We start from the raw sequence: 24,495 nt of genomic DNA, 5'->3' as shown, positions 1-24,495 counted from the left end.
GACCACATAACATCTCTCTCATTCTCTCTCTCTCCCTCTCTCCCTCACTCTCATTCCCTAATTCCCTCTCCCTCCCTCTCTCTATGTCTCTCTCTCTCTCCCTCCCTCTGTCTCTCTCTCTCTCTCCCTCTCTCTCTCTCTCTCTCTCGGAGGGCCCTTGTGGAGTGTGATAGCTGGAGGAAGGAAGGAGGGCATGTAAGAGAGCAGTCACAGATCTATACGAGGAGCAGTTCTCCAGGGGGCTCTCGGCCGAACCCACATAACCGCCGCCCTCTCCTCTCCTCCGCGGCAAGGCCGGCCTCTGCTCCCACCACCACCAACCAGCAGCAACCGGCATCTAAAAACACCCAGAGGATCATCATGGATGTGGCGAGCCGAGCCTGGAGCTCTCCAACGCGCCCCCCAGCCTCCTCCTCCAGCCCAGCACAAGGTAACCTGGCAACTCGGGCTGGAGCTTGCGCTAAAATAGCATCAGCGCAGCGGCTCGGTTCGCTAAACAAATCACTGCAGACGCGTGTCAGTTTGAAGGAGAAGCAGCTGTGGGGTGCCGTGATTGTACGAGTGGATGTATCTTTAAAAGCATGGCACATAGCACATACCGTGACAAGACGGTACACAAAAAGTCAATCTATTCCGTGCTCTCGTTCGCACCGCAAGACCTTATAATGTCACAGCAATTCTATAACGTGTTGGAGGTTCATAACTTGGCTTCCATTTCGGTACTCGCAAAGAGTGAGCTGGTGTTTCTCGGAGTGCTGCCACATTTGTTGTCAGATCCCTGGCTATTGGATCTCTGGCTATTGGCCATGTTCCTTTCTTTTGATGAGGAGGGCAGCTGTCTGTGCATGCTGATGACAAACACCGCGCTGCTCACAAATGCATGGAGAGAACAATGCTCTTAGAGCGGTGAACTTCATCCCCTAAAGCTACAACCTCAATCTGCAGTCTTCAAGATAACTCAGGAACTGTTTGGGAAACAGTGAATAGAGTAAGGCAGTGTGTGTGTGTGTGTGTGTGTGTGTGTATGGGTGTGTGTGTGAGAGAGAAGGTGTGTTTTTGTGTTTGTGTGTGTGTGTGATTGAAACAGAGAGACTGAGAGCAAGAGAAATGAAAGATGGATAGACACCAAACATGAACGCCAAAAACCATGTGAGTTTGAGCGAGCGCTCGCTGGCACACCAGCAACAAACTTCCCCCTGAAGAAAAATAAAACAATTTGTCTCGGGGCAACAGATAAGATTTCAAACAAAGGCTTCAGCTTCCCGGAGGCAGATCTGTGATCATTGCAGCTGCCGAGTTCAGGGCGAGCTTTTTCCGACGTCTGGCAAGCGGAAAGCCGACGGCAGGGCCTCGCACAGCAGCGGGTCCAACGCTTGGCACCCCGCCGTTGCCAACACTAGGCACGGACACCACCAGCACCCCAGCCCAGACACCTCAAGACACAACTGGGCTCATAGCACCCTCCCAAATCCTTTGTGTTTATCTCTGGCTCAGAGGCTTCTCGGGCTCTCTGAAGTGCACTTCGGCGGTTCCCTCCTAGTCTTCACCCACACAGAGAAGGGGATAAATCGACCCATTTCTGATCATCTGAAACCAGCTGGATATTAATGGCTAAGAGTGCTTGGGCCGCGTAGGATCTTTAGGTCAAGGTCACCCTAACTGACACGCTGATTTCTCTCCTCGTATCTTTCTCTTTCCCTCTTACATACACAACACCCTATGCTATAGAGGGCACTGGACCACCTGAGACTGCAGCAGCTTCTAAGAAAACCCTGTGAAGTCGGGCGGAAGGGGGGGGCAAAAGACGAAGGAGAGGAAGAAAGGACCCCAACATTTAGGGGGCCGAGGAGGAAATGAGGGGGGGGGGGGGGGGGGACAGGGTGGGGGGGGGTGCTCTCAGATCTCCCGAGTGAAGCGCTCTGATCTCCTGAGCTCCTCTCGTGCTAGCGCTAGCTGGAGCGCGTGGGGCCGGGAACGGTGGAGAGAGTGTTGAGAGGCGACGCCGGCTGGTGGTGTCGAGTGCAGAGCAGTAATCAGCCGGGGTGCTCCTCCACACAGCAGGGGGCCTGGCGGTTCATTTTATTCCGAGCGAATGCAAACACTCCAACAGTCGAGCCTATGGCTTTCCCCTCATTTCACTCCTCTCCGCAGTGCAAAGCTATGACAGAAGCAGCACCAGCAGCAGCCGCAGACACTAAACACAGAAGCTTCATGGTGCCTGCGTCAGACAGCCCCGCTCTAGGCAAATATGACTCCCATCTCATATCTCAAACACCTGTTGGCTGATTCCATCGAGAGCTTTGGTCAAGAGAGGATTCATGCTCTTCCCTCTGGTTAATACACCGAAAAGCCTACATTTGACTATGATACATTTTTTTACAGAGTTCTCTATTGAGAAACAGTGCCATTTCATTACAGGTCCTATGACTAAGAAAAAACAATAAGTTCCAAGATAGACAAATGTGTTTTCTACAGTGATACTTAACTGTATTATCTCTAGCTAAACCACAACTAATCACTACACACACTGAATGAATCTTGTTGAATAAAATATTAAAAGATGTTTCTGAAAGGCTCGGAGAAGCTTTGCTTTGTTGTTTTGTGACTTATCACTTCCAAGCCTGTCACTGGTCCGTATTGCGTCAGCATCTTTCTTTAAAATGAAAGAATTGTTTAATGATAATCTCACCACCTCAAACCACTGCATGTGATCTCACCTTCACCATTCCTTTTTCATGGGGATTAAACTACGTACTAGTTTGTTTTACTCAACAGCATACAAGGCCAGCTCACTCCATTACTTCACAACGAGGGTGGCTTATTCAACACACGCAAAAGTGGCAAAACGACATCTGAAACACAATCACGACTGCCAAAGGCATCAAACCCACGGAGACATTGACATGCAGGTCATGCCTTTCACAGTGGCCCGGTGAAACCCTCAATCGCCTTTAGCCACCTTTAGCTTCGCTGCACCTAATGTGACATTTTACTTTTGTACTGAACCAGTAGGTGTGGAAATGGCCCTTTTGCAAAGTCGGAGTTACTGTAATTGGTTTATTTACTCGAAGCGGCTCGCTGTCCTTGCAAAAGTGCCGGCTTTTCTGGCTTTTCAGGAGTCTGGCGAGCTCTGAGTTATTGGTGAGCCTGACACGCCACTGATGTGGTGCCTGGAGACGAACGAACGAGATTCTTTTTTTTTTTTTTGGAGCCGTGAGGTTGTGTAAGAAAAAGGGCAAGAGGAGGGGAGAAATGACAAAAGGCTTTGATCACCTCTCCAGAGCCCTTACCAATGCCTCAGCCGCATGCCTGGGCTGAGCAATAGGCTGTCTGCTCACACTTACAGACCGAAGAGAGAGAGAGAGAGAAAGAGAGGGGGAGAGAGAGTGAGGGAGGGAGAGAGAGAGAGAGAGAGAAATAGAGAGAGAGAAAGAGGGAGAGAGAGAGAGAGGGAGATAGAAAAATGAAGGTTTGATTAAACTTCTGATGAACAATCATTACAGAATTAAAGAAGAAAAACTAAAGAGAAGAAGGGCACTCAAAAACTCTCTCCCTTTCCCCCTCTCTCTCTTTCGCTCACACCCACACAGTCATTCTCCCTCTCTCTCTCTCACACACACACACACACACACACACTCTCACACACACACACACACACACACACACACACACACACACACACTCTTTCATCTGTCACCCCCCTCCCACCTTGTCCCGAGCCCTGAACTTGGCGAGCTCAGGTGTACCTCCTTCCCTCTGTTAATGCATTACCCAGCTGTGACGACGTGATTGACATGGCGGCGGCTGCAGCTTCTGGGCCTCCTGGACGGGGCTGGTGGGCTGGAGGGGGGGCTGGGGGCTAGCCGCGTCTTCCCCAGGAGCGGAGCACCGGCTGGCGGGCAGAGGCAGAGGCAGAGGCGGGGGGTGGAGCAGAGCAGAGCAGAGCGGGGGTGGGAGGGAGGCAGGGCCCGTAATGTCCGCAATCCACTGACCAGGGGAACCTAAAGGGGGGAAGCGAGGGTCACAAGGTCACCCCAACTGGCTGAGGGAGAGCGGATCAAAAGGGTGGGGGAGGGGTGGGGGGGTAGAGATGGAAGGATAAATCAAAGAAGAGAGAGAGAGGGAGAGAGAGAGAGAGAGAGAGAGAGAGAGAGAGACAGAGAAGCGGAGAGACAGGAAGGCTAATACAGCTGTTTTTTGCAGGGTTTAGAGCTCCAGGGCAGGAGTCTCTGCAGGGGGGGAATGGGGTAAAGCAGAGGAACAGTCCATCACAGGTGTACAGCAGCAGCATGCAGTGGGTGGACACAGCCTGCTCAAATCTGATCAGCGCACCGAGGTCATGCCCCCAATCCTCCGTCTGTAGACACTAGTCACCAGTTTGCTGATGCAAGAGTAAAAGAGGTCTGCCTATGTGAGTGTGTATGCGAATGTCTGAACCTATGTGTGTATTTATATGTGTGTGTGTGTGTGTGTGTGTGTGTGGTTGTCAGCAGACCTCCTTATCAGCAGACAGCACATTCACTCCTTCCACTCCGGTGTATGAGCTCAGCGCAGTCTGCAGGGTCAGGGATGATGGAAACTGACCGACTGAAAAGCAGTAGTGGTGGTGGAGGTAGTAGTGGTGGTGGCGGTGGCGGTGGTGGTGGTGGAGGTAGTGGTGGTGGTGGTGGTGGTGGCGGTGGTGGTGGTGGTGCGGTATGGAGGGATGGAGAGATGATGGCTTAAAGCAGAAGGATGGTGCCAGAGCGGTACGGAGCAGGAATGCCAATGAGTCCGACCCCTGGCCCCAGGGCCGCCGGACAGCACGTGTTAACATGCGGCGCCACTCCGCCTCCAAACAGCCCTGTCGGCCTGACCTCTAGCGCGAGCCCCACTGACAAATCCTATTTCCAGGGATTGAGTGCCCTTTAGGGCCGAGAAACCATCACAGAACAGTAGCACGAAGGGAAGACAGCCAATGAGAAACACACAAAGAGAGAAGAAAAAGGAGTGTGTGAGAGAGAGCAAGAGAGAGAGAGAGAGAGCAGAGAGAGAGAGAGAGAGAGAGAGAGAGAGAGAGCAAGAGAGAGAGAGAGAAAGAGAGAGCGAGAGATTGTGAGGGAAAAATGGACAAGGATAAGGCAGTTAAAGGGAAAAAGCAAGACATTCAACAGATGTAAGTAAGGGTTGTACAACCAAAACCAGAGGGCAATGAACAAGAACGAACGGATGGAGAGAGTTTCAGAGTTCAAAACTGAGGCGTTAAAGTTTAATGGCGAACTCGCAGCCAGCAGCTAGCGGAAAATGCAGAGATGCAAGCTATTTTCAACTGGCATTCATAATTCACATTATAGTTTTTAGCCTCTTGCTAAAGTGAGAGGGGGAGTGGGGGGTTTGACTCTCTTTCTCCCCAGACTACTCGGAGCCCGATTCTATTATTTGAGTAGAGCTGGCGACGAGACGAGACAGCGAAAAGCGACGGCGACGCTTGTCTGAGTCGCTTGGCTCTCGGCGAGGCCCTGGAGTCGACAGGAGCCTCTCTCCTGAGGTAAAGAGAGGAAATGAGTTCACTAACGAGATGCACTGGGACCTCTCTCTCTCTCTTTCCCTCTCCTTCTCTCTCACTCGCTCTTTCACTTTTCCTCAATCTCTAAACTGCCACCAGCCCCACCGGCGCACCCTTCCAAACACCGCAATGACGAGCCAGACCGAAAAACGTGCTACGGTGTCAACGCTGTCAGCTGCTGCGGGCTAGCGCTAGCATGGAAACTTCCCTCCTAACAAATCCCCTCCACTGCCCTGAATTTATTTGCATCTTGCCTTGCGCAGAGGGGGTTTAGCTCACAACGACGTCGTGGAAAAGGGAAGAGGAGGACTGAGTTCAGGAGCGGTGACAGTTGCTTTCATGGCGGTGCTGACAAGCCTCTCCGAGGAGCTAGCGGTTTCGTACGGCTCCTGCTGCTGTCACACTTAAATACACCTGATTCAGGTCATCAAAGACTGCATTAGCATGCAGCCAACTGCTATAGGGTAGGATGGCACTCGAACGACCCTTGCTAAATATAGTTGTTTATGTACATGCGTGACAGTTGCTGTGTGGTTCATTACGAGTTTTACATTCTTAAAACTAGAACGGCACATGGAGAGCCCAGATCTGTACCATATCTCCCAACATTAGCAACAGTGATACACCGTTTCATGAAAAACTTGGTGAAAAGGAGATAATAACAGACAAGCCAACACCACAAACATGACCTCCTTGGCAGGTAAGCATGAGGGCTACTGACATTGTAAATCGTAAATCTCATACAACTTACAACGTACAACTCACTCAGCCCTCAACAGTAAATACATCTCCTGGTCACAAGGCTTTTTACCTTCCTGAATATTCATCCTATAATACCTCCAGGTATGGGGACAGTTATGGTGGGTTTCAGTTACAGGCTCAAGGTCAGAAAATGGACATAGAAATTGGCTTCTGTAACTGTTACTTAAACACTGCTTTCTCAACAGACAGCAAAACTCCTGACATTCAGGGGGACAGTAACACACACACACACACACACACACACAAACACACACACTTTCTGATATAAAAAAATGTCCCTAAGGCAGGGAGCCAAGAATAGGGTTGTGGTGGTCAGAGCTGCAGTGCCCTGCACATCAATCCACAGCCCACCTCCCATCCGCGTCGGCCCTGCCCTGCTCTGCTCTCACACCCATGCCTCCCAGTCCCTCCCACGCCACCCCCAGCACTCCTGTTCTCTGCCGTCTGCTGTCCCTCAACATTTAGCTGGCTGAAGAGGCAGCCGTTTTAGACCTGATCCCATCTGTCTCTCTCTCTGTCTCTATTCTGTTTCTCTCTCACTCTCTCTCTCTCTCTCTCTCTCTCTCTCTCTCTCTCTCTCTCTCTCTCTCTCTCTCTCTCTCTCTCTCTCGCTCCTCTCGCTGCAAAAAGCAGTGCGTGTCAGCCCAGCGGTCCCCAGGTGCTCCTCTGGACATGTGGCCGAGAGCAAGAAAGAGAGAGAGAGAGAAAGTGTGAAAGGAAATCAAAAAGGAGCGAAAAGGACAAAATGGGGGGGGGGGGGGGGGGGGGGGGTAGGAGGGGGTAAAGTGAGTGGGGAAAAAAAGAGAGCTGAATGGTGAGAAGTGTGGGGACGGAGCTGACTCTCTGACTTCGCAGAGACCCAGGAGATGGGAGGGGGTGCGGGGGGGGGGGCACGACAGCGAAAAACACTCAGGCATCTCACTGACGCGCCGGCTACTAGTCCAACAAGAGCCAGCGCGTCACGTCTCAGAATTTAGTCACATACCGTAACCGGCAGCGCCTGTCACGTAAAGTAGGACACGGCGGCGCGACGTGTGCACTCACAACATGATGCAATTTATCATCCGCGGCGTTAACCCCCCCGTTCCAGTCGCCGCGCACGCTGGCATAATGAAGCGTTTTGGTCGCATCGGAATTGGAGCCGCTCGTTCCGATAAGCCGCGACCACAAATCCACCTGCGTGAAATAGCTTGTGATGTTTTGGGGTGGGGGTACTGGGGCGACATGGGGGTTCGGATTGACTTGATGAAATCGGTCTTCTTAAGTAGCCGGCTGACAACCACATTCAAAGTCCACCGAGCACAAGAGTAATGCCGCTCAAAAGCAGCCGTTGTAGGGACATTTGCGTTTGTCTGAGCTCGAGCAGGCCAGCATCCCAGTACTACAGTGAGTCAGAGTAAACCTGAGAGTAAAGGCTAAACGCTAGCAAATATCCAGAGAGGGACTTGTGTGTGTGTGTGTGTGTGTGTGTGTGTGTGTGTGTGTGTGTGTGAGTGAGTAAGTGAGAGACAGATAGAGAGAGAGAATGTAGAGAATGTGTGTCGTTGTTTACCGGATCTGTGTGTGCGTGCGTGCGTGGTGCTGCGTGTGTGTGTGTGTGTGTGTGTGTGTGTGTGTGTGTGTGTGTGGTGTGTGTGTGTATGTGTATAAGAGAGAGTGAGTCATTCCAAGTCATGTCAGAGCTGAGTGGAGAAGAGTGAGAATTCAGGGTTGCCCTCTACCACTCTCACCACAGTATGAGAGGTCTGTGCCAACCATGCAAAGCCAGAAGCTCTGAAAAAAGGAGTATACTTTGAAACGCAGACACGCTCAAGCGTATGCCCATACAACATAGCCGTATGCATAGCAGTATACACGCTGGTTAAAGGCGAACTATGCAGGTTTTTTTAGCTTAATATGCAGGTTTTTTAGCTTAATTTACCTTAACTTAACAGCTTCGGAGTCATTGGAATGGTTATATGACTTTTTTTCGGGTTGAATGGTAGCCGTCTCGCTTCCCCCTAGCGCCTGTGAGTGGAAAAACCCCCCTTGCATTTAAATACACATACATGCCAGGCACCGGCTAGAACAAGGTAGCGATGGAGTTTCTCTGACATTCGTCACGACAGAGCCAGTGAAAAAGAAGCAAAAACCGAGAAAACAGCAAAGAAATTGCCAATACTTCATAGTTTCTCTTGAAGTTGCATGGATGGTTCTGGTATCCCTTGTTGGGTTGCTTAGTGATAGATCCCCCTTAAATATTAATACAAAGCCTGTAACACACCTGATCCCGTCTTCTTCAATCCTATCAAAACCAAGAAAACAACCTTGCTCTGATCTGAACAGAGAGGTAATCGTGTCTTTCATGGCTTGCCTCACAACAGCATTCTTCTTTGCCTGGATTTTCTATTTTTCACTCTACCAAAAAAAACAAAAAAGCGTTAACATGATCAGAGCCATTTGTGTAGCAGGTGCTCCAACACACTGCTGTCGTCTCATGTATGATTAATAGATTTGGTTCTTAATTATGCTGCTCAGCACACAGAATGTTATATGAAGCCTATATCAATATCTCCCAAGTAAACAACTCCTCTTCAGTCCCTCCCCAGGGACCGGGAAGACAAAAGTCTGACATGACAGACCCTCCTTGAAGTACATTAATACGCAACACAAACAAAAGAGGCTCTCATGCTATGTGGCTGACAGAATAATATAGAATATTAAGGTGCCAGTGCCTGTGCCCCTAGACATTAAACCCACCCACTCGAAAATCTGTTGCTCGTACACCTATGTGTCATGATACGCTGTGGATAAACAAACTCTCTCAGCTGTTGACTTGACACTGATGGTGGAATAAGTGTGTTCTAGAGAGCACGCTACGAGAATTTCCCAAGCACACACGTGTGGGAACGCTCTTGCTAGTGTTGACACCTGCACCCCATCACCTTCACCGCCCACGTCCCCCCCTGCACAGCCTGCACATTCTCTTTATTTACATATATATGAAAAGCAGAAAGAAATAGAAGTATATATACTCTTTTGATCCCGTGAGGGAAATTTGGTCTCTGCATTTATCCCAATCCGTGAATTAGTGAAACACACTCAGCACACAGTGAGGTGAAGCACACACTAATCCCGGCGCAGTGAGCTTCCTGCAACAACAGCGGCGCTCGGGGAGCAGTGAGGGGTTAGGTGCCTTGCTCAATGGCACTTCAGCCGTGCCTACTAGTCGAGGTTCAAACTGGCAACCCTCCAGTTACAAGTCCGAAGCGCTAACCAGTAGGCCACGGCTGCCCCTCAATGGGCGAGCGAGTCGCGGTGTGCGCGGTGACAGCTGAAGCGTGGTGGGCAGGCTGCTGTTGCTGCAGCACCATACATCACATCACACGGCTGACCCGCCGCCTCCCGCGGCCATGGCTCAGTGCACGCCTGTTAGCCCTTCACCAATACCAATCAAACTCCCCAACAACGCCGCCCAGGTTTGCACTCCACTTCACATCAAGTGCACCCTCCAGAGGGCCCAAGCACGCACGCAATGCCACAATCCACTTGAGCTACTCTAGCTCTTCATATTCAGGAGGAATTCATGCTTAGTGTTAGGTGATGTATGACTGTAAGAGTTTACTTGAGAAGTAAAATGAATGTATTTTAGAGAAATATACCTGAGGATACTTAAAATAGAGTGGGGTATGAGTAATAATGAATTTTATATGAAGTTATAAGCATACTCGCTGTTGCATGTGGCCTCCCCTGCCTATTCCATCAAATTCCTCTTTCTCATCTAGCTTGTTTGCTTATAAAAAAAAACAAAAATAAAAAACAAAAACATGGTGTGTATTCCACAAACCCATCTATGAGTCACTACCCTGGGTCTCCTTTTGATTATTACTGAGTCAAAAGCTCACCCATCGGAATGCTTGATTAGAGTGCTAATAATATGCATGTTTGGCTCGGTGGCTGTCCGTGGTGCTGAAATGCCTATAGTGGAGATTGCTGACACCCCCTGTGGATATGGGGGCAATATGAGCTTAGAGCTACTGGTGACATGGAGAATAGGAAGAAGGCAAGATGCTTTGCAATGCCTGAGTGAGTGACATATTGGACAAGTCAAGTAAGCAGGTTCTAGAAGGCGCAGGTGTGGTGGGTGAGAGCTATCTATCATGGGCTCCATCATAACTTTGTTTAGAAAAAACATTATTACTACCGTGTGAGGAATAAAAGGGAAGCCAAAAAGAATCATAAGAAACAAGATAAAATGTTAGAAAGTCAAAAAATTAGCAATCTGACTCCATAAAGGTTCTGGCTGTCCATCGCAGGCACAGGAAATCAATGATTAAAAGTACCTCTCTGAACTCCAGGTGAACATGCTGGCTGGTGGATGATGTTTCTTCTCCCCTCACTGTCATGTGATGAGCCCTCACTCTCTCTGCTGGAAATCTCACCGTGAGCCACAGGAAGGCAATGAAACGCATCCACAAAACTTTATGGACATTCATGAATAATTATGATGACACACCGTGTTACTGCTGGGTGTGGAGGCCCCATCGTTGGGTCCAGAGGCCATAAAGATGGCCATTAAATCTGGCATTAACTGCATTAAACACGGCTGAGTGCCACCAACAGTCCCCACAACATTTTCTTGTTTTAAAAAAAAACAGGGTCGGCTGCATTACACCCTCAAACAAACAACGACGTCAGGAGAGAAGATCAAACAAACAGGAAAGATAAGCAAACAAAAATTGGTCAACCTTGGCATTTTTTAAATGCATTTCGTCCTTGGTGATTCAGTGCCAACAATTCCCAAAGAATACAAGCAAATGCATTCCGCCAAATTCTGGCCTCAATTCTACAACTGAACAAATACACATACTTGTCTATTTTTATATATGCAATGTTTGTATGAATGTTTATATGTATACAATATACATATATACTGAGTGTGTGGTGTCATACATACACAGAAGAGAATTAGAAAAGAAGAGAGAGGGGGGGGGGGGGGGGGTCACAGGCATGATTCTAAAATTCCTTGTTTTCCATTACATTCCTTGTAATGTTTTCCTTTCTCTCCAACTCTTATATAAAAAATGGCCTGCTTCACACATTCCTTACAGCAACAACAAAGGGGAAAAACACAAAAAGACACACACACACACTACTGTATTCTCTCACACCATTTCTAATGAAGTCCAGCTCTGAATTTGAAATTCTCTCTTTGAAGCTATCTCTCCTGCGGAAGAGCAGGGCTGGAGATGCTCTGGGCAGTACCTGAAGCTGATATCACTCCATCTCTCCATTCCCCAGAGGGAGAGTCTGGCTGTGTCCAGACAGCTCAGTGACCCCCACGGCCCCCCTAGTATCTCCAGCACCTGCCTGATAAACAAGCTGTGTGCTCCGTTTATAGGGGAGCTATAGTGGAGTGGGATTGTTTTCGGTGCTCCCTCAGCTCACTAGTAAATGCATACGCAACATCTCAGGGAAATTATTGAATATCGCCCATTAACACTGTGGACTAAAGAGACAAAAAACCACACACTTTTCGTCACATTCAGCAATGATCTCCTTACGACCCGCTAGCTGCCAATTCTGTGAGTACACTGTAAGACAGCCAAGGCTCCGAGAACTGGAAACAAACAAAATGGGGGGCAGGCTGTCCCCCAAACAAAAACAAAACCCTGTGTGGAGTTTCTCTGGGAATACGGAAGGGAGGGATGCTGATACATTTATATATAAACATAAACAAACGCGTCTTCCTGCGCAATCGCTGACAGCACCTTTAAGGAAACGTGATGCCGTGTTCAGTCATCTCATCCAACTTACATTAGTGGCCGTTCTCTCAAAGTAGTGCTGATAACACGAAGGACAAAAGGGTAATCACCAGGCCAACATATAGGAGTCCTCTCCTTCAGCTTACACATGAAAATAATGCCATGTCCATTATTTTTTATATTTGCACCTTTTCAGAGAATAGAGAGATGTAATAAAAATGTGTCAAATGTTCATTAATCGTAATCTATGTAAAAGTTTGAAATTAAGTTGCCCAGCCTTACAAGCAGATCTGGCAGTGAAAAAAAACACTCTTCATGGTAAATAATGAAGTCCCTTTATTAACATAACCTACTCTACATCTATTTTTTACCACCAAGGATTAATTAGGGCTGCTGCTTCATGGAGATAGATAGTGAGGTCCATGTCTTCACTTCTCATCAGGCATATGACTGAGTTTATTAACTATTCCTCACACATGGTCATGGGATATAAGTGGATGGCCATTTAAGTTTCAACCAAGGCTTGTTCGATTGAGAGCATGGACAATCTTGCACCAGTGCTAGCTAGTTCATACAACTACTACTGAATCTGAACTGAAAAGCCAAGATGTGTGGACTTGATCAATAGAAAAATAAAAGTTTCATATAACACACATTAATCCATTAATCCATACCAAATAAAACATATAACTGAATACTTTAAGTTTAATACTTTATCTGAGCATTTGTAGAGTCAAATCATCCAGACAACATCTCACACAAAACTAAAAAAAAAAATCACTCTTCTTCAAAACACCTCACAACATGGGAGCACACATGGCATTCTGTGCCATTTTCTACCCGACATAAATCATTTGTAATAATCACTGGCAGGGAGCAGAAATCTCTCGGCCATGTTCATTCTGACACACATCTGTGCTGATGATTGGCTGTGCAAACACACACGCGCGCACATCCCAGAATAATAACCTCACACACGGTCTGCCGTGGTGACGGCTGGCAGCTGCATTCCTCACTTGGCCGGCGTCAGGGCCAGTAAGAGCGATGGCCTGTCAGCCTTCTATCTGAGCCCGCAGTGCAGGACTATTAGTGGGACTGAAGGGCCGCGTCCCAGGAAGACATAAATAATGGTACAAATGGAGCGGCAACATCCTTACATCCTCAAAGACACATTCGCCGCACCAGCAGCCAAAAAGGAGGGCAAAATAAATGTATAAAATGCGCATGTTCGAGGAAAAGATGACACACACAAAAACACACACTCTTCTAGGCTGCTGCAGACAAGATCCTCACACACACACACACACACACACACACACACACACAAAAACAGCGGTGTTGTATGTTTATGTGATCTTTTTATGATGAATGAGATCTCACTTGGATATGCTATGGTAGTCTCAGGTCAAGAAATGATTTGTGATAGACAATTACACTCTAATAAAATCACTGTGGGGAAAAAAAAAGATTACAGTAAAAGATCGATAACATTCCAAACATGACAAAGGTCAATTTGTTAACAGCAAAAGCAAGAGTTGTGTCTTGATAATTCCTTATCCTTCACACACTCAGACTGCAGACTGATATCTGTTTCTGCCTTGGATGTCCTCCCTCATCAGCCAGCCAAGTCTCCCTCTGTGTCTCACACACACACACACACACACACACACACACACACACACACACACAGACACGTACACACGCGCCTCAAAGCAAATTTCAGCCACTGTCTGTCTGAGCACCACATGGATTCACCCAGCGCTTTGAAACAGTTGGAGAACCTTGTCAGCAGATGAGAGGGAGAGAGCGAAGCGACCTTGTCCTTGACGACCAAGAGAGAGAAAAAAGGCATAACTGATTAGGTGTTCAGCTGAAGCTTAATGCTCAGGCCAAAAAATCCCCCTGCACATCACGGTTAAGATCAGCGCCTCCGACCATTTCATGTTAGCAGTGCCCAGACATGGGGGAAGTGGGGGGTGTGGGGGTCCTTGAAAAATCCATGTTCTGTGCGGGGTTATGCTAGTGAGCAGGCTAGCTGTCACTTCAGTCTGCCCATCAAACACACACACACACACACACACACACACACACACACACACACACACACACACACACACACACAAATGCTTACGCATGATGATTCTCAGATAATAAGTGATACCCACATCATAGCAACTGAACTACACATACAGAGTACAAACACAAACATACCCACACAAAACACATATCCATCCCACCCAACTCCAACCAAACCCTCACACACATACACACAAAACACACCCATAACCACACAAAACACTTGCAGGAACACACACACACACACACACACACACACACACACACACACACACACACACACACACACACACACACACACACACACACACAGGTGCAAGCCCATGATGCCCTCAATCCGAGTTGCGAGTGACATTTCACAATGAATGATCTTTGGGTGGGGGACGGATGGAATTTCATTTGAGCAATGAAATTACCCAAGGTTAAAGGAAGAAAAACAAACCCAATCAGGCCATTGATTTTCAGACAAAAAGCTGCCTGGTGGTGATCCATTGAGGGCCATAACCAGAGCTCATAAATAAAGGGGCTTACACAGTGGCGAGGGGCCGGCGCCGTGATGCCCGCTAACGGTGAGAGGCTAACAGCAATTCTTCTGCTGTCTTCACCCCCATTAGCTAATATCTTTTCATGTGTTGAATGGGCGCTCTCATGAGTGCACTCATTACCAGGTTAACTTAAAGCTGCTACTGCAGCCTGCTAAATCACACATGTGGCAGAGTTAGATATTTTTTCCAGTTATTTTTTCCCCCTCTGCGCTCTCTAATTGGTCATTGAGAGTGACATGGGGGCTGGTAATATCGTGGTTTCAGTGCTGGTGTCGGATGCTGATAACCGTAATGGGGTTGTGACAGCTGATTTAAAAAGGTAAATTGGAGTGTTTCTGGTGACTCAGGTACTTCTGATTGCAGTCCTTTCTCTCTCTCTCTCTCTCTCTCGCTCTCTCTCTCTTTCCCTCGACTGCTTAAGTCATCATTCTCTCTCCCAAGGCCTCGGCCTGCCGGTGCAGTGTGAGCCGTCAAACGCTACCTACTTCAGCGTTAAATCTCCGCACGCGATCACAAGCTCTCTCATAAGACACCCACTTCAGCAGTGCTGCCGCTACACATCGCAGCACCTGCAATCAAAAAAGACAGACGTACAAAGACGTTTGAGCACCACCGACGTCTGATGACGCCACCAGCATGCTTGAGTGAGCAAGTGAGCGAGCACAGGCGCAAAATTTCAGGTGAGACTGAGGGAAAACGCAGACACCCATGTTTTTTTTTTTTCCAGGGGAGACTCTGCATGAGAATAGCACTGCTCCAGCAGCATATCCCATAGAATAGCATATCCCTACAGCCCATTGGCACTAATGTGCCAAAATGGAAATTAGCCTACTTGAATTAAAACACGACTGAAGACATCACAATGTGTGTTTTTTTTTTTTTAAACTCCTGGGTATTGTTTCAAAGCCCCCCTTTATGTCAGTCAAGACACAGAATATGGCAAATCTATGACTACCTGGAGTTAAAATGCTTCTTTTGTCCAAAGCCCATAAGATTCCCATGAATAGCTTCTCCTCCCCACCCCAACCACCCTTCTGAGTTCACCGCGCAACGTGCACAGCATGCAAACGAGGGAAGAGCGAAGAGCTACCTCAAAAAATTCTGCGCCCCCTGAGCGAGACGTTCCTGAGAAGAATGGGAAAGTTTCTCGGGGGCTGCTTGAATCCTGTAAAGCGTTCGCCGAAAGAAATTTCACACGTCTGCTTCACAGCCTTGCTGATAATTCTGTTTGAAAAAGCCCCCAGAATGCTGCTGCTGCTAAACAATGCCTTCAGATGAAGAGACGCAGAACATCACCCCTTGCTGAGCCTGTTAACCACACCAGCACCACCATTACCATCCTTCTCACACACTCCCAGCACAACCTCCACAAAGAGCCACGTTTCTCATTTCAAAACCCAGAGCTACTCCTAAATCTCAAACGAACTAGGCAAAAAAAATAAAAAATCCATTTACACAAGATTGTTATTTTCCCAGTGGGGGACCTCAAACCACAACTTGCCTGTGTGCTCGCATCCGAAAGAGAACAGTAGCTTCACTTTCAACCACAACAACAGCAACATGTAATAACATAGTAGTAGAACGTTAATAAGGTAGTAACAAAGCAACCATGGCACTGACTAACTGCAGGTCTCTACACTTGCTAGTCACAGGAGCTTAAAGCCAGGTGGATTCTTAACGACCACAAACTGCTTGGCTGCCTGTGCGCAGGCACTTTTAAAACCTAATGTGAAGGAAAAATGAGATTGATCACCAAAACCATCTCGCTGCAAGACCAAGTGGCATCTGGCTTTTGGCTCATCGGCTTAATTCATCTCTGGAGATGGTGAGGCGAGCCGGGGGAAAGGCGCTCCACTAATAAAGACTTTTAGAATTCTCACTCCAGCTGAAGCCTCCAATCTGTCTGAGGCAGCCCCCTCCACACGCTTTAGCAGAGCCTTCTCTCCACGAGCGAAAGTACCCCCCCCCCATGACCGAACAGCGGGATGCGGGGAAGGGGAGGCAGGGTGTCGACCTCTGGTCAAAGCCCAGATATAGGGAGGCTCCAGGGCAGGTCATTCAATTATAGAGCTGATCTCTCCCTGGAGGCTGGCCCTTGCTAGCCAGCTGCTTCCCATCCGAGGATGTAGGGATGCGTTTATAAGGGGGGGAAGCAATAACAAAAGGGAAAGCCTGCAGGAGTAAAAGCAGTAAATGAAGACCACGGCCTCATTCCAGTCTTTTTCTAGCACTTCTGTTTTTTGTTTTTTTTTTGGGACGTGATGGTGGTGGTGGTGGTGGGGGGGGGGGGGGGGGCGAGTGTATTTTCTCTCAGTTTCTCTTTGAACTTAGGAGCCCCTCTGTGCTGAGCTCTCCTCATCTCACTCTCCCCGGCCTCAATAACCACCGTACAACAACAACCACAAAAAAAAAAAAAAGCAGAATGGGACGACGCTCCCCAGGGCGCGCTCCATCTTTCTTCCTCTCTCTCCCTCTCATTTCCTCCATTTCTTTTTCTCTCCACAGCCCTCCTCCTCCTCTTCTTTCAAATAATTATCCCACAGTGCTTATCTCGTCCATTTTACACAGTCGCAGGCACCGCGCCCCCTGTCATGTGTTATCAGCCGACCGGGGGCAGACGTATATGTTAGCGTGTGTTAGCGAGCTAGCGCATTTATGCACCGAGCCATCAGTCCAGACATTCCGGCTAGGCCCAAAGTAGAGCCCTCCCTCTCTCCCTCTCCCTCTCTCCCTCTCCCTCTCTCTATCTCTCCCTCACTCCTTCTCTTTCCATCTCTCTTCCTCCTCACCACTGAGGGAGGGGAGTAATACAGCAGGCTGGCAGCCCAGGAGGCCTCACTTAGTATGCTGCCCACATCTCACGGCAAACCAGCTTGGGTGTTTAAAGTCTGGACTCAGTGCATGCAGCGTGCATGTGTGTGTGTGTGTGTGTGTGTAGTTTGTGTGTGAATGTGAAAGTATTTAATTCCGTTTATGTGTGTGTGTATAATGACTGTGAGTGAATGGTGTGCATGTGGACAGAGATGATGGTGACAATCAGACCACAGCTTTGCTTTAATGCACTGCACGTGTCTGGATTTGCCTCACCTCCCCCCCCCCCCCCCCCCTCTCTCTCCCGCTCCCTTCATACCTCCCACTCTCTTTCCCTCTTTCTCCCCACTTGAGGCAGCAGGGTCCCTCCAGGCAGCCATGACCATTCAAACACTTCTAAGGCCCATTACAGCACCCGGCGGTCACTCACTTGACCACCTACAACGCCTCTGTTCTTACACAGAAAATAGCGTGTGCAAGCTCTTAACCAGCGAGAGAGTGAAGAAGAAGGAGGCGCACAGCACCGGAGTCATGATCTGAGTGGACATCATGAGGAAAGCACAGTCCAGTGCCCCGGCCGGCGCCAGCGCCCGAGGGCCTCAGCATGTGGCGTGAGGAGCCAAAGTCGGAGGGGTCAGGGAGGTCGCAGCACTTCATTTTGGAACGCGGACGATTTATCACGGACGAGTGAGCGAATCAGGACTAGAGATCGGGAGGAGCAGGAAGAGGAGGAGAAGATAGAGGAGGAGGAGGAGGAGGAGAAGATGGAGAAGCAGGAGGAGGAGGAGGAGAAGATAGAGGAGGAGGAGGAGGGGGAGCATGGCAGTGAGGATGATGACAAGCCATCAGGCGCTCGGGGGTTTCCACTGATGCCCACTGATGGGCCAGACAGGGAGCCCATATTGCCTGATGGAGTCTGGGTCAAGCAGGTCAAGTGTGAGGGCATCGCGGCTGTCGAGCGTACGGCATGGCAGGGGAGTTTCACAACAGCAAGACAAAAGGATGAAAGAGAGAGCGAGGGAAGAAAGACAGAAAAGAAAGAAAAGAAAGAAAGGCAAAAAGAAAAAAGGAAGTAAGAAGAGGTGAAAAATGAAGAGAATGAAGAGGAAGGAGTTAGAAAGAACATGAGATTAGAGCAGGCAAGAGAAGATATGAGACAGAAGCATAGAGGGCATGGATGCAGTAAAGAGGGAAAAGGCAGAGTGGATGGAAAAGATGTACAAAGACCAAAGAAGGCTGCACATATCCCCTTCAAAACAGACTATCGTTTCAGACTGGCATTTAATAAACAAAGACACAGTGATCAGTGAGAAGATTTTATTCTTCTACAAATGTCTGACTGCATTTTCCACTCAAGCAAACATCCCAATACAGGAACTCAAACCACATAATTCATGGCCGACTGCACCCATCTGAAAAAGAAATTCTATATTGTGAAAAATCTCTCTATGTGATACTATAGTAAATAGTCTTAGAAATGTATAAACGTATAAATCCATGAATGAAGTCAGTCAGTAAGTTATTCAGTCAGTCGGTTATTTAGAGATGTGTAAGTTGAACGTCATGGCCCAGTGCACCTGGGTTACATATGAACCTGAAATAGAGTCAAATAAAAGAAAAATCCCAAGTGTTGCTCCAATTGTAGTTCGGTCAAACAACTAAGCACACTAGATAAGTGTTAGCTTTGCCACTGCATTCAAATATCACATATTTATACCCACAGAGACTCCAAAGTCATTTTATTCTGTCAGTGTAGTCGAAAGAAGTGTTACATTTAAACCTTGCCAATCAAATGAACACAAGCTGTGAACATATTGAGTTAATCGATTCTGAATTGTTCTTAGAACAACTCCTAATTGATTCCAGCATGAGACTCCGGTGCCCCCTCTAAAGATTAAAGCCATTTCTTTGAAGCTTGTTTGCTTTTCTGAACATGTCAAAAAGGCACAAAGGGAATGTATTTAAAATGCAGCAGATACACATGCTACCATTGCATAGGAGGGGGGGGGGGGGGCAACTTGACTTTGACCACAATGACAGTCTAAGAAGCTGGCCACTCCAAAGGAAATGCAATAATTCTCTGAGTGGGAAAACTTAAAATGAAATCCTGCTCTGGTGTTTGTCCATTAATCATATCTGACCAAACATTGGAGTGTGTACGGCACGATGTGATCTGATATAGCAACAATACATTCTGGCTCGTTGAGATGTAACGTTAATGGTCCAAGTTGTTACCAAACTATTTGATGTTCTATTCCACAAGCTGTCACTTGCACTAGTATGAACGCCTACAGCTTTGCACCATTTGTCGGCAGCAATTTGTTTTTGTCAAGAAATACTTATCACCAGCACTATAAACTGGCCTTAGGGCTGTAATGATGACTGACACTATAACCATGCCACAGCCACCTGAACCGTAATGAATTAATTGTAATCTTTGTCTGCCTAATTGCACTATGTGAGGCAGCAGTGGTGCTGAAAGAGTGGAGGAAGAAAACGTACATGTATAGAAAAAAAGGCAAATGCAAGGTGAGAGAACAGGGAAACAACGTCAAGCTAAAAATGACAATTGAACATGTGGAAATCTTGCTTTGGCCATCAAACGTACATCTTGCACAAAAACAGCTGCCTCATTCCCAGGATGAAAAAAAGGTAATACTGCCACGGAAGAATAAAACTAATTGGCACAGTAATGAGGTATAAATTTACTGCACCGAGACACACAGAGACACGGCGAGCACGAAAGAGCAACGCTCTGAGTTAATTACAGAACAATAACGCAGCGAGAAGCGGCTCCTCTTACCTCTGTCTGCTCTGGCCTCTCACTATCCCTGCCAATTAATTCAGCCTCCAGATCAGTGGGGCCCCCAATCACCGCTAACAGGAACTCTCTCTCTCTCTCTCTCTCTCTCTCTCTATCTATCTGCCTCTCTCTCTATCTTTAATGTCACTTTCAGGAGAGAAAATGAGCGGCTGTAAATTTGCTGCACATTCCCAATCACCATCCCCTCCTTGCGGCAGCATGGGGCTGTATTCATATTTGATGAGCAGCTATAGCTCAAATCAAAGACTAAAGCTACTAAGGCTGGCAATGAGCTTAGATCACAGTAGAACACAGGGAATGGGGTGGGGGGAGGGGGGGAGGGGGGAGCTGGGTTAGACAGGAGAGTTAATCAAATTGAAGGTAGAAAAAAAGTGTTAAGAGAAAGAGAAGAGGGAGAAAACGACGGAATGATAGATAAGAGACAAGCGGATGTGAAGAGGAGAAGAGGAGAGGATGAGAAGCTAAAGCCAGGCAGAAAGAGGTAAAGGAAGATAGTGAAGCGCCTGAGAGTGGCTGGTGGCCACCACCACCACCACGCCCTCCATCCCACCAGCCCCCTGCTTCATTCACATATCCGTGAAATGTCAGCCTTTTCAGCGGCAGCCGAAAATTGAGCAGCAAACTCGTCTTGACCTCAGGCTAGAAGGAGCGAGCGACTCGGAGAGAGAAAAAGAGAGGGTGGGAGAGCGAGAAAGAGGGAGGAAACGAGAGAACGGAGGAAAAAAGCCTTGTCATTTCCACACTGCAGAGAGCAAACTAATCTGTGAGGCTTGGCTGAGGTGGGTGTGGATAGGGTGTGTGTGTGTGTGTGTGTGTGTGTGTGATGGCAGGGGGGTGCAGAGGCAGCAGCTGCCACAGATGAGCAGCTCCTCCTTATTATTTAAAAAAAAAAAGGAAACGTCTCCAACATTTATTTCCGAACGTTAATTTCAGCGCGCTATCGGCCCTGTTTCAGGGGTGAGGGATGAAGGCAGCGCGGGAACAAATTGCTTTTATGTTCGGGAGCGCCTTCCCCACCGGACACCGCTGGAGCGGGGAGCAGCATCCGCTCTAATTAAATTCCCCCTGTCGTATTTAAAATGATAAGATGTAATTAGAGCATTTTAGTTCCATTTATATATATAAAAAAGACGCACCACTCTTGGGTTCCCCCCCCACCCACAACCCCGTTCTTGCCATTCTGCTCTTTCCTGAGTTGCGTTTTTTTTTTTTTTTTTGGTGCAGTGTTTGGGGTGTGCCGCAACGGTGGAGAAAGTTCCGCATGCAATTAGCTACAATTTGGCGAGTTGCTATAGAGATGACCGTCGTCTTCATTTGGCAGTTGGAAGCACGGGCAAACAAACGCGCGTGCCGCACACCTACCAGTCCACCTGCTGTGGGTTTTATATGCCATTCATGCTGCACGCGGACAGGAGGGAGCAATCACTCACACATACCTGCACACACACGCTCACATTCCACAACACCCCCCCCCCCCCCCCCCCCCCCACACACACACACACACACACACACACCATCAGCATCCATCCATCCATCACTTGTCCTGTTGCACGTTTTCAGAAAATTCATCTTCACAACACACTCACTCACTCATACACACACCTGTCACTCTACCACACACACTTTCCGCAGATGCCCCTATCTCTGCGAAAGCAGCCTGCTTCTCCATCACCTGTGGTGTGAAGTGAGAGAAGAGGGGGGGGGGGGGGGAGACGAAAAAAATATATAGAACACAGCCATCTACCTCTCACTTTCTCCCTCCTTTTCTCCCTCCTGCCACACTTTCCCTGTCCTCCATCACGCACTACCCAGCCCTCCAGCCCTCCAGCCCTCCAGCCCTCCAGCCCTCTCGGTGGGGCGGGAAGGGGACGGAAGACGTGTGACTCCGTGGGGGAAAAGCTTCTCCAGTCACCTTCAGCCTTACCGTGCCGCCCCGACTCTCCAGAGAGAGAGAGAGAGAGAGAGAGAGAGAAAGAGAAAGAGAAAGAGGTAGAGGAGAGTGTGTCAGATGAGATCAATAGAAGTCCCAGACATTAAGGGGCCTCTCCTTTCATTCTCTCTGAATGGTGAGCCGTCCCACCTTTAAAACGCCCACCTTCCACTCCCTCACCCCACCCCCCTCTTTCACCTTCAGCTGGGGCAAAAAGGGAGGAAACCATTAGAGACGGCTTCCTTTCTTTTCATTTCTCCCCAGGTTCTGTTCTTTCAGCTCTTTTTTCCCCCCTCTCTCTCTCTCTCTCTCTCTCTCTCGCTCTCTCTCTGACTCCCATTTATTCCTTGTCCCACTTGCGAGATGAGAAACCAGCTGGTGGCTGTCTGGGTTTTTGTGAGCAAAGCGAGAAGGTGAAGGTTCAGGTAAAATGGCCAGGTGAGCTCAGGATATGTCCTGGTGAAAGGATTATAATCGGAATGGCCGAAGTACGATAATTCCTCATCGTTTCCCCTTATTTAAATTCACAGCGTCATCCAGAGGGAGTGTGGGCAGGTCAGTAAATAAGGAAGTCGGCAAGCAATTAAGTGAACATATAAACAGACCATCTCAACAAGGACAAACTAAATTGTAGAGGCCTACCGGGTACCTTGGAAACAAGTGGATGTGTGGAGAAATAAAAAAAAAAAAAGAATGTGCCATGGACATGTTTTTTTCAGCTGTTGCTTCCTTACGAAGTAGGATTCATTAGCCAGCACTAGCTCATGAGTTTGTTTTTCAGTGGGCAGAGTAAAGTTATGAAAGTGGGGGAGGTGTGTGCGTGAGTGTGCGTGAGTGTGTGTGTGTGTGTGTGTGTGTGTGTGGAGTAGATACAGAAGGAAGAGTGGGAATGAAAGGTAGTATTATGAGATAGCCATACTGCCTAATGACTCTAGAAATGCCTGCTAATAGATGGCATCTCAATACAGTCGTTTGCCTGGAGTCTAATGAGCACTCAGAGGGGGGTGGGGTTGGGGGTGGTGTGGGCTGTCTCCATTTGGTTGACATCTGTGTGTGTTTGCTTTGAATTTCCATGACGCAGGATAGGGAACAGACACACGCACACACACACATGGACACATAGAAATCTGCAATCAGCGTCTGTCATAAATCAGATACAATGTAGAGTGATAACGAGACACAGGGCTAGGTGAGTGGAATGCAAAACGCTGGGCAGAGAATGAAGGTAATTACTGAATCCAATTACATGGGTGTGTGTGTGTGTGTGTGTGTGTGTGTGTGTGTGTGTGTGCAGCAAAGGGAAAGACGAAATGAGTTGGAGAAATTTGTGTGTGTGTTTGTGTGACAGCATGTTCTTTCACACACAAGCTCTTTACAGGAACACTGCTTCTACACTAACAGTCTGTTATGTGTGGGCGAGGCAATACAGATTCCAACAACAGAATCCCTCCCTCTCTTGCTATACTGTTATACTTTGCCACACACACACACACACACACACACACACACACCACTCCCCATCACACTGCCAAGACAGTGGGCTGTAATATATGCCACCCGACCATTCAGTGATTCTCCTCGTACTGCTGCGTACTGCTGAGCAGGCCAAATTGCCCCACATTGTTCCCAGCTTAAACAGGCCACAGGGTCTTAAGTCAAACCGGCAAGACAGATTGTTCTGCCTGTATAGTAATCGCTTAACTTCATTATTTTTCACAGCAGAAACGAGAGCTTTTCCAATTTGGGGTGCCCATGTCGCACTGGGCAATGTGACAGGAGGCACAAAGTTTGGGCCGTTTCACAGCGAGGCTGGCAACAACAGGTGGAGCTCTAATGAGAGAGCGCCGTTGGTATGGGTACCAACACTCAGCCAAGCCACGTCATTACAGTGTCTTATATTTCAGCAGAACTTATATTCAGGGGTCACAAGAACATAAAGGAAGCAAGGTAGGTGAGAATAGCAGTAGAAGAGTCAATACAGTACGATACAACACGATAGCCCTCTGCAGCAGCAAAATAAAGATCAGGATCAGCATTAAAGTTTAATATGTTCTCATTGAGTTATGGCAATCGCATTTTGCCACCTACTTCAAAATCTTGCAACAACTACTGAGCGAATCCATACTCCGGATACAGAATACTTACTCAGGAAAAGGATGTGTCCTGGGGTGATTAAAATCCTGGCTGGCTGGCTGGCTGGGAGTTCAAGACATGCTCAATCCATCCCTGTAATGACTTATGATATGATTTACACCATT

At 48.0% G+C, this 24,495-nt stretch overlaps 1 protein-coding gene across 1 annotated transcript in view; it reads right to left on the bottom strand.

The window, feature by feature from the left end:
• Positions 1-24,495, bottom strand: part of drp2 (dystrophin related protein 2) — a 138,809-nt gene that overhangs the window by 100,826 nt on the left and 13,488 nt on the right. Inside the window, 1 exon segment of the mRNA XM_042074445.1 lies at positions 3,772-4,001. Within this exon segment, the coding sequence (XP_041930379.1) occupies positions 3,772-3,796 (25 nt within the window). The 5' untranslated portion in view covers positions 3,797-4,001.

Source organism: Alosa sapidissima, chromosome 20, assembly GCF_018492685.1.
Source record: "Alosa sapidissima isolate fAloSap1 chromosome 20, fAloSap1.pri, whole genome shotgun sequence".
Classification (NCBI taxonomy): Eukaryota; Metazoa; Chordata; class Actinopteri; order Clupeiformes; family Clupeidae; genus Alosa; species Alosa sapidissima.
This window is presented reverse-complemented; position numbering and strand designations above follow the sequence as displayed.